The 10,754-nt window shown below is 57.3% G+C and overlaps 1 protein-coding gene across 2 annotated transcripts in view; it reads right to left on the bottom strand.

The window, feature by feature from the left end:
* Positions 1 to 10,549, bottom strand: part of Cars1 (cysteinyl-tRNA synthetase 1) — a 50,666-nt gene extending 40,117 nt beyond the window's left edge. Inside the window, exons 1-2 of one of the 2 annotated variants that reach the window (XM_078045395.1) lie at positions 10,445 to 10,549; positions 862 to 1,110 (exon numbers count right to left, since the gene is read on the bottom strand). In XM_078045395.1, the coding sequence (XP_077901521.1) occupies positions 862 to 1,110; positions 10,445 to 10,469 (274 nt within the window). In that variant the 5' untranslated portion in view covers positions 10,470 to 10,549. The remainder of the gene's footprint in view (positions 1 to 861; positions 1,111 to 10,444) is intronic. The other variant, XM_078045397.1, reaches the window with a different exon arrangement.
* Between the last annotated feature and the right edge of the window lie 205 nt (positions 10,550 to 10,754).

The raw sequence follows: 10,754 nt of genomic DNA on the forward strand, positions 1-10,754 counted from the left end.
CCTGTGACGAGAGGGTGTTAGCAGCAGGATTATGCAGAAAACCAAAGCAAACCCCTGCCCTTGGTGACTTGGCACTCCTCGGCCCCGTGTGAAACTGGGAGAGGCCCAGAGGCATGTTCCCAATCCCCCATCCCAAGTCTGGAAACCCCGGAGCTGCCAGTGGAGCCACGGAAGGTAGCACTCGGCCTGCCCTACAGGAAGGAGGGTGCACGCAGAGCCCCGGGCAGCCAGGCGCTCAAGGCCTCAAGGCAGCTATGGACGGGGGCACCTCGGCTTCCCAGAGAGCCCCAAGCCACCCAGGAACCGGAGCCCCGAGACTCTCAGCAGCGTTTCTCCCAAGATAACTGCAGTGGCACCCGGGGGTACGAGCGGCAGTGAAAGGACGCAGCTCAAGCCACGCAGCTGAGTCCTCTCAAAACGCTCTCCGAGGCCTGAACACTTCAGTGCCCCTTCATCTAGCTTTAGTGTTTAATGGCACCACACCCGGGGAGGAACGCGCTGCGATCTTAGGGAAATAAAGAAAAACGTGAAGCCAGAGGCCGACTCAGCTCCCCAGGACTGGGGCCCACAGCCAGCATGCTGGACACCCCCGGGGGGCCGCTGGTCACTGCAGCCCTGCTGTGCCAGCAACAGGAATGTCCTGATCTGAGGAACCACCTCCACAGGGTGGCTTCTATGCTACCCACTGAGCACGGCACCTGCCCTGCCAGACCTCCAGCCCAGGACCCTGGGGCGAGGGTCCCACAGTCCACTGTCCCATGGCACCACATGCCACCACATGCCACGACACGCCATGGGGGGTGGAGAACACCTGACCTCGGAGCACAGACCCTAGCGGCAGGGGCAGCAGCTGGTACTCACTTGCTTGGGGCCCGCAGGCCTCACCCTTGTCACAAGGGCGACCCAGGAGCGCTTCTATGTGCCTGAACCACCGAGCCACGTGGAGGAGCCTCGAGTCGGCAGGCAGGGCCGAGAGCTGCCTGAACACGTCCACATCTGCCTGAGAGAGTGTGTACCCCTGGACATAGCTACGCGTGCTGAGGTGCTCGTCCAGGGCCCGCACCCTGGCTGCCTCGTCACTAATGCTCAGAATGGACCTGTAGTCGGCAGCTGCAAAGACAGAGGGCAAAGGACATCAGGCAGAGGGCATCTGACGCAGGCAGGCAGGTAGAGGGCATGCACTATGAGGTAGTGGACACAGGACATCTAGCAGGCTGGCAGAAGGCACATGGCATGAAGCAGAGAGAACGTGACGTCAGACAGGTGGGCAGTGGGTACACAACATGAGGCAGAGGACACAGGGCATCAAGCAGGAGAAGACTGCTCCGAGCTGCTGGGCAGGAGTCAAAAGAGACCCACGAGTCCAAACCCTTTCCTGGATGTCAACCATCCACAAGCGGCAGAGGTGCAGGGGCAGCACGCGGGGCAAGGCTGTGGGAAGGGAGCTGCTTCCCTGCTGAGGGGACAGCAGCGTGGTGCACTGACCGCCCTGGGCTGTGCACTTCAAGGCGGTTCACTGCTACAGGCTTTCACCTCTATTTATTTATTTTTAAGTTTATTTTATTTCTGGTGCTGGGATTGAACCCAGGGGTGCTCCACCACCAGGCTATATCCCCAGCCCTTTCTGATGTTTTATATTTCAGACGGGGTTTCACTAAGTTGCTGCGATTAGACTCAAACTTGCAATCCTCCTGCCTCAAGTCCGGAGTTGGTGAGATTTCCTGGTATGCCACTGTGCCCATCTCACCTCGAATTTTAAAACTCACAACAGAATAGGAAAGGAAAAAAAAAAGCCCAGAGCCCTCTCTCACAGCAGGCCTCTCCCTGCAGACAGTGGGTATGTGTGTGGGGGACAAGGCATGGGAGAGAACCCGAGCTCCCGGCACATGCTGCCGTCACCCACACCCCTGTACCAAGATGACCAGAGACATCATGGCTTCCAGCACCCACATCCCCAGGATGACCCCAGCCTACCTGAGAATGCTTGGGCTGCCAGAGGTACACTTCTAGCATGGTGGCCCAGCCATGCTGGCCCTTCCCTAGAACACTGACTTAAAAGACTGCACCTGCTGCCACTCAGGAGTATCCCCAAGGACCAAGCACTCTGCCTGCAGGAACCACCAGGAGGGCACCGTGGCCAGCACACCCAGCAACTTTGGCCTGCACACTGGCCAGCCCCCTGTCATTTTTCACTTGCACCACTGAAGCCGCCTGTGGGAGACCAACTTTACACACGACTGAGTCACACTCCCCAGCTGGGTGCTGAGGCACTCGGTCAAAAACTGTGGCAGAGCTTTTCCTACCCTTCTTGGGTTCGGTGTCTCGGGCATGGGTGTGTCTTTCTACAGCCCCATGGTGGAGCTGTGCTCACCTGTTCCTTTGTAATATAACCCCTTGCCCTGTTTAGGATAGAATCTTCCATGGAAGTGCCTTGTGTGTGTCCCCTTCTCTTACTGTGCCCTTGGCTGTGGCCTAACCAGGTGTCAGTCAACCTGCTGACAGTGGACATCCCGAAGATAGACTCAGCCCCCTGAAACCTGACCCCTTGCCTCATTTGAATAGCTTCTCCTCAATAAAAGGGGTCAGTGCGTGCTCTCTCTCTCTCTTTCTGCAGACCCTTAAGGTCAGAGGAGCCATCACAGCGACCCCAAAGAAAAAGGTATTGTGTCTCTTGTGTGGTTATTTCGTGCAGCCCAGTTAGCCCAGTTTAACTAGAGTGACCCCTGAGCCTTTTAGTCGTGACAACAGAAACCCAGCGCCGCCTTCCCTCCACCCTGTCCTCCATGCTGCAAGTCTCTGCTAAATAAAAACGAGCTCTCAGCTGTCTCCTAGTCACCGAGGAACGAACGGCAGCAAATGCCTGGGTACATCAACCTTTGACATCAGGGCCTGGGGATGAGGAGCGGCCCCAACCCAGGCTCCCTAAGCAGAGGCAGAGAAGGAAAGTGGCGCCAGCCAGGCCCCTAGGCCAGGGGACTGAGCCTGTGCCAGTCCCTGAGGTGAGCCACACCAAGCCCAGCTCCTCCTGGTTATCTCATTTGCCAAAGGGTACAGAGGGAAGAAGACTAGGCTCATTCTCTTCACACAGACACCTGGTACCTGGCAAAGAGCTCAGGTGCGGAGCACATGCCCAATCAGCTGCCTAGCCCGTGAGGTCACCTGGGTTAGTGCAGGATGCACAGCAGAGCAGCCCTGGGGAGGGGAGATAACCCACAAGCAACATTGCACCCCTTGAACTTGTCCCTCCCTGCTCCTCCACCTCGTGCTTGCTGTGCAACCCAGAATCAACCCATGCTCCTGAAAAACAGCACGTGTGCCAGGAGACTGCGGGGGCACAGGCCTCTCTCCACGTGTTCTGCCGTGGAAGCCCTTCCCCTAATTCCTACAAATGGAACTTTCTAGAACACGAAGGTACCAGTGAGGATGGGCTGAAATGAAGCGCAGAGCTGTGGTGGCAGAAACCACCCGACACCTGGGCTGCATCCTCCTTCCAGGTCCTTCCACAGCCAGGGCCCACCCCCAAGGCTGTAGCAGGGGTCCCGAGCCCCAGCTCCTCCTCTGCAGGGACGGTGTGGGCGCCAGGTGGAAAGCCCCCTTGAACCCTCCGTCTGGATGCTGTACTCACAAGGCTTCCCAGAAACACGCCTGCCAGTACCAGGACCAGTTCTGCAGGTCCCGACCCTCCCTGCTTCCCTCCAGTGCGCAGAGCCACTCCCACGGCCCCTGCTCCCTGCAGCAGACGCCTAGGGTTAGGTGCTCTCTTCAACCACAGAGCTGCAGCCCTGGGCAGACTGCCTTCGGACAGCCACGTGCAGCCCACCTGCAACTGTGCTGAGACCCCAGGCACTCAGCTCAGCTCCACCTCTCACCTCAACTCCCCAGTGGCAGACACCAGCCCCACAGCACAGCCCAGCCCTTCCCTGCTGAGAAGCAGGGGCCACATCACCACCTGCTCTAAGCCTCACAATGGCCTCCCTCTGGTCATGTGGACCCTACCTGCTGCACTTAGGGGGACACACCCGCTAGATGCCCCCGGGCTCCTCGCTTTCCTTGGAGCTTGGCTGGGGTCAGCCTCTCCTCTGGCTGAGGACTCCCTGCTCCAATGCCCCTGCCCCAGGCCTGGCCCACCTGCTCTCCCTCCTCCAGCAGGTACCTCTTAGGACCCAGACGTGGGCTTTGGGGAGCAGCCCCCTTGCTCCAGGCCCTGGGCAATAACACTGGAGTTCTGCCTAAGGGGAAGGAACTGCCTTCCCAGCTACACGGGTCCCTGCTGGGGCAGTCCTGAGGACGGCCAGGCCAGGGCCAGGAAAGCCTCACCCTAGATGAAGAGGAGACTGCAAAACCCGGGCCTGGCCTGAGGCTGGGGCTGGGCTCAGCTCGCCCAGCGCGAGGGAGGCTTTGGTCTGATCCTCAGCACCACATAAAAACATAAATAAGTAAAAGAGAGGTATTGTGTCCAACTACAGCTTAAAGATAGATACTAAAAAAAAAATCCTGGCACGGAGCAACTTCCTTCCAGAAACTTCTGGTTCACCCGGATCTTTCCCCGACAGCCCAGCGGCCTGTTAAGTGGCACCACAAGGGGACAAATAATGAGGATGGTGGGAACACGAGATTAAGAAAATAATTCTATAAAATGAGCCCACTGTACTGACCCCCGCATGCTTTCTTAGCCAAAAAGATGTCTATCTGCAGCCCCACCTGCCCCAGGGGACAGGAGATGTCACCTTCCTCCACAAACTGAGTCAGTGGTGAAGGCCTGGCAGTCAGCGTGGGTCCTGAATGCTGGGGGTTGAGAGGTGAGGGCTAGTCACCCAGGGAAGACGAGGGGTGGCTAACAGCTGACCTCCAGGACCTCACTCCCGCCCTGTTCCTGCTCCTTCCTGCCCGTAGGCAGTACAGGGAGAAGAAAGAGAGGAGGGGGTTCTGAGGTCCATAAAAGAGCAATATGCATGCACGCACACACACACACACACACACACACACACACACACCCGCAGCACAGACGTCTGCCACCTCTGTCCCTCTCTTAAATAAAACTTGCTTTCTATGCTTGCCTCCGCATCCTCAGGTGCTTAATTGCCAACCCAAGGAACAAGGAGTATGGGCACCAGCAGTGGTCCTGCTTATGGCAGAGATGCAGTTCACTAGTGACACATCAGGGAGCCTGCCTGAGCTCTGTCCCCAGGCTCCAGTGGTCCACTGGAAACTACTCCCCTGGAGCTGACCCTCCTCTCAGGGCTAGTGTGAGACACTAAGATGGGCTCAGCCATGGTGACAGGGAGCTGAGCCAGAGGATCCCTGGGGCATCCTGGGGCAACAGCACACAGGTGGCTTTGGGTCCTGCCCACCTCCCCACAGCAGGCACACGCAGGTCCTCCTCACACTCCGTGTTCCGGGGGACACGGCGACTACAAGGATTCCCCCAAACAGGGACAGCAGCATTCTCTGACAAGCAGAGTGACGAGAGACTCCGTTGCCTTCTCCCTCTTCGCGGCTCAGATTGTCTACACTGATCCATGAGCATACGGCACTTTTATGGGAAAAAACCTGCACAGTGTCCCAGGAACTGGGACAGCCTTAGAGCACTAAGAAAGAGCTCAGGACGGAGGTGCTGCGGGAGGCTCTGGGAGGCCCTGGAGACGGTGGCCTCGGGGCAGGCACCTGCCTTCCTCCGGTGTAAACCATCCTACCAGCAGCCACCTCGTAAAGCTATGGAGCAGTAAGTGAAATTACACATATAAAATGTTGTAAAACTGCCTGGCACATGGCCAGCACCCAGTTTGCCATCATTATCATAATCGCTCCTGCATTACGATGATGATCATCATTATGGCTCACGGCTGCCATGGGCTCATACCCTCAGAGAGCTCCTAGAGGCACTTCCGGGATCACACCTCCTTCCTGAATGCACCCTGTGGAGCAGCCCAGACAACAAGGGAATTAGGCCAGTCCCTCCTGAGAGAGTCCCCTCAGGCTGGCAAGGCAGCCAGGGACGCTTCCACCAGGCTGTTTGGCTAATTATGGAAGCTGCATTCGGGTGTGGAGGAAACAGAATAGGTCGGCTTTCGCAGGGGGCCTCAGTCTGATGCCAGGTGAGAGGGGAACCCAGGGAGCAGGCAGAACTCCCCCACCTGGCACCCACACACCTCTGTCCAAACTCCTGCTCTGTCTCCAGGGGAGGGCTGTCCACCACCAGCAACAAACACATCAAAGGACAGAGGATCTGAGGGTGGGGGTGTCCCAAAGGTGGACGGTGACTATCACAGTCTACACTACTGGAGTCCTTAGAAAGCACTTACCGAGCCACACGAATTGAAACACTGGCACAGGGACTGAGCCAAAGTCACATCACAGGACCCACATTCCTCACAGGCAAACCCATCCACCCTTCTGCTCCTGCCCCCGTCCCTGGGGGCTCTCCCTGCCGTTCAAACCAAGGCCCATCCTCCGCAGCATCAGCAGGAGCTGGGACTACTTAGCAGGAAGCCACATACTTGGGCCACCTGAGACCTGCCAGTCGGAACCTCTAGGGTGGGCCCAGCAAGCAGCCCTTAAACAAGCTCCCACAGCACCCTGTGCTTGCCCCAGGGCAGCAGGAACCTGGAGAGGCAGATGGGTGCCCACTGAACGCAGAACCTGTCCACAGGTCTGTGCTTAGCACACCTCCTGGAGGTCAGCCTCGGCCGCCAGGGTCTGCACCTTCCCGCGCCCTAGCCCTCCACCTGCCAACCCCGCTCAAGCTGAACTCTTCACCCTGTAGGTGGCCTCCCACACCCACCACAGATGGCTCCCTTTCTGTAGATGCTCCCCTCAACCTCCAGGGCGCCTCCTTCAGCTGCTCTCTTCAGCCCCCACACATTTCCCACGGGGCTTCCCCACCCCCCACCAGCAGCTCTCAAACAGGGGGCTGGAAAACACTAACCTTTGTGAATCCTGAGGAGGAGAGGTACATGTCCCCTGCTCCCACCGCCTTGGAGACAATGCAGCCCACTCCAAATCCAGAGCCATATCCCACACCAAGGGCTCCCACCTCGCACCTGAGTGGTCACTCGTAACAGGGTGACTCCCAGACATCATCTCTCCCCACCTTCTTCACACACCGAGACAAGCAGGGATGGCCACGGGGAGGTACCACACAGGTGCTGGAGAGGCTAGGTATTCACCATGAGTGCCCTCCCTCCTAAAATCCTATATACTTGGGATCAAGGAATCCTAAGGTCATTGATTAGCAAGTATTTATGGCCTATAAATAGGTGCATTTCACTCTGCTTTGGGAAGCAGAGAAGCACGAGAGCTCTGTTTTGCCCACCTTACACTCAGACCTGGAGCCTCTGGTTACTTCAAACAGCAGGCACCATGGCAGCCCAGCACATCCCGCTGCCCTCAGAATGCCAGGAGAGCCTGGCTCTGCCTCTGGCTAGCTAAGACACTGGGACCTCTCTGGACCTCAGGGTTCCCATCTGCACAGGAAAATACAGCAGTACCTACTGCAAAGAGCTGCTCTGACGTCGCAAGGGAGGACAGACAGGTGTTCAGGACAGCGCCAGTACTGACGCATGCTGGGAAGTACTGGCTGGGGTGACGGCGAAGACCCTTTTAGTTAGATTTTGTAACCAAAGCGGTGACCTGAGTCGGCAGGAAAAGGCCCTGAAATGAGCTGCATCCACCTCAGAGGTCCTGGATGGGCCACTGTTGTAGGCCCTGCAAAGAGCTGGCCTGCATGGGGGCTGCAGGAGAGGCTGGACCCACCAATCAAGAGGGAGCAGCACATGTGCTCAGTCAACTTAGGGAAAACAGTCCCAAAATGAGGAGCTCCCTGAAGAGTCTGGGAAGATGGTCACCTTCAAAGAACCAATCTGGGGAATAAAAAACAATCCAAAATGGGGAACACACAACATTGAGAACGTCGCTGTTTGTGACATGAGGTCTTCATGACTTCATTTTATTTCCTCTTTCTGAGGCTCAGCCCACGGAAGGGTCTGTGTGTGGAGTGGGGTGGGCAGTGCACCAGGCACTCTATGGCCCTATAGCTTTAGGCTGAGGAAGCCCACCTGCTGTCAGACATCTGGGGTTCATCCCAAATGACAGAGCCATCTCCAGAAATAAGCCAAATCCCACAAGGTCTGCAAGCCTAAAGTTCTGGAACAACTAAAAAATAAACAAATAAGAAACAGACCCAAACACCTCTGTTATGGTTTGAATGTGAAGTGCCCTCCAAAAGCTCACATGTAAGACAATGCAAGAAGGTGTAGGGAAGAAATGATGGCGTTATAAGAATTTTAACTGGTTAATTAATCCCCTGATGGGATTAACTCATCATTAACACCCTGCGTACTAGCTGGGTGCGGCTAGAGGTGGAGGGTCATTGGGAACGCACCTTTTGGATATATGTCTTATATCTGGAGTCTCTCTCTGCTTCCTGATCATCATGTGAGCTGCTTCCCTCTGCCACACTCTCCTGCCCCAAGGTTCTGCCTCACCTGGAGCCCTAAGGAGTGGAGTCAGCTCTCTGTGGACTGAGACCTCTGAAACCATGAGCCCTCAATAAACTATTCCTCCTCTATAATTGTGCTGGTCAGGCCTTTCAGTTACAGTAGTGAAAAAACTGACTAAAATACTCTCATTCTACCACTTGGTTTCACAAATGAAACACACACACACTCTTATTTAAAAACTAAAAACTAAAGACTTGGGTTCCATATATTACATGGCAGGCACTGTCGTAAGACCTTTATGTCTCTGAGCTCACTACCCACGGCTCCCTCCCAGATGGACACCATCACTTTGTGCTGTTGTGAGGAGGCACAGAGCTGGGACCCCAGCCCTGCCAGGTGGGCTCTAGGGATGAGCACTTAGCCTCACTGCTGTTCTATAGAAGTCTGGGTGGACCTCCAAAGGCTACTGACTCTGGGGCGTGTGGAGGTGGTGCTGGAATCCAGGCACGCCAGCTGAGTGGAATGAGGCATAGCTCTGCCACCAGGCACAGGACAGGCAGCCCTGTCATCTGGGTGTGCCATTGGGTGCGAAACATGGGTTTCCTAGGTGGTCAGGTCCACCTGTCTAAAACCAGTGGAGGAATAAGGAATAAGGGATACCACAGAATGGACTCTCAGGAATAAGGGACACCACAGGATGCCACAGAAATTTTGGTATGTCCTACACTGAGTCAGGGAGGGGAGATGTCAGAACTCACACCTACTTTTTGCCAGCAGAAAGAATAAAACCTGTGCCAAGAATGTTTCCCTTAGAAAGTCTGCTCCAGACTGTGAGGATCTGGGGCCACAGTCTCTATTCTTTCCAGCATCTAAATCTTACAGAAGAAACAGTGAGAAAAGACCTACTGCTTGTCAGAGATCTGACTGCCAAGGCTCTGGTCTGGTCCTGCTGACATGACTGACCCAGGGAGCTGACAGAGTCATCCCCCCACCCCACCCCAGCCTCCTAGGTTGGCAATAAAGTGGGCAGTAATGCTCTGATGAGGCAGATCCCAATTGTGACTGCTGGCTCAACCCAAGATGAAAGACTTGGTAAACCCCAAGCTGTTTTATGGTGTGTACATGTAGCTCTGGCTTCCTCTGCCCCACTTCCCTGAGCACCAACCTCAGGTGCCCTTCCACCCACCCGGCTGGGCTGAAAACCAAAACAATCCTTGAGCCTTTGCCTGCCCCCAGATTCTAAATGGGGTAGGAGGGGATGAGGTCTGGTTCAGGCACCAGCTAGAAACAGACTGTCTGACTCTAGGCCACCTTCCCAGTTGGGTGTGCAAGGAGACCTCCCCCAACCCAACTAGAAAACTGAGACTGGGGACACAGTGGCTTCACTAGCTGGGGTGGGTGGCTGCCAGGCTGGTGCTCCCACCTGAAAAAAAACCTGTGGACCACTCCTCAAAACTCAGACCCCCACTGCCAATCCCAGGGACGCAGTGCCCTCAGAACCAGGGACTGGCCACTGCTCCCTCAGGATCTACTGCTCACCCCTGGAACCCACCGCCTGCCCTGGAGACCCCCATTGCTCTTAGGGCCTGGTCACTGCCTACCTTGGAGACCCTCGGTCCACTCCAGGCCCCACTGCCCTCAGAGCCCAGGTTGGACACTGCCCACTCCATACCCTACCACAGCCCCGCGGAATGCTGCCCGCCCCCCGGTTCCCTCCTCTCAGGGACCTGATGCGCGTTGTCCACCCAGACTCCCACCACCTTCAGAGTCGCGGCCGGACGCTGTCCACCGCAAGCCCCTGACCTCACCGCCCTCGGAGCCCCGCTGGACGCGGCCCGCCCCGGACCCGACCGCTCTCACATCCCTGCCGGATGCTATCTGCCCCGGAGGCCCCCTGCTCTGAGCCCCCGCTGGACACTGCCCGCCACGGACCCCCTGCCTTCAGAGCCCCGCTGGACGCTGGCGCACAGGCAGTCAGTCCCCTCCGCGCGGGCCGCGCCACTCACCCTGTTCCCCGGAGGAACCTGCCATCGCTGGGAATCCCGGACCCGTGGCCGCAGCGACAGACACTTCCCAGAATCTGATGCAACCGCCTCCCCGGAAGTCCCGCCCCTCCCCGCCCCCGACTTCCGGACCTCCGCGTCGCTAGGCAACGCGCGCTCCGACGCCCCGCGCGCGGCCTGCCGGGAGACCGCGCTGGGGGCACTGACTGGTCGGCCCCGGGGAAGGCCAGCGTGGGCGGGCACAGGGCAGCAGGGCGTGGCCGCAGTGGGCCAGACGGGCTGCTGGCCGCCGCAGTGTTGGGGAGCGGGCGGC

Source organism: Ictidomys tridecemlineatus, chromosome 4, assembly GCF_052094955.1.
Source record: "Ictidomys tridecemlineatus isolate mIctTri1 chromosome 4, mIctTri1.hap1, whole genome shotgun sequence".
In the NCBI taxonomy this organism is placed as follows: Eukaryota; Metazoa; Chordata; class Mammalia; order Rodentia; family Sciuridae; genus Ictidomys; species Ictidomys tridecemlineatus.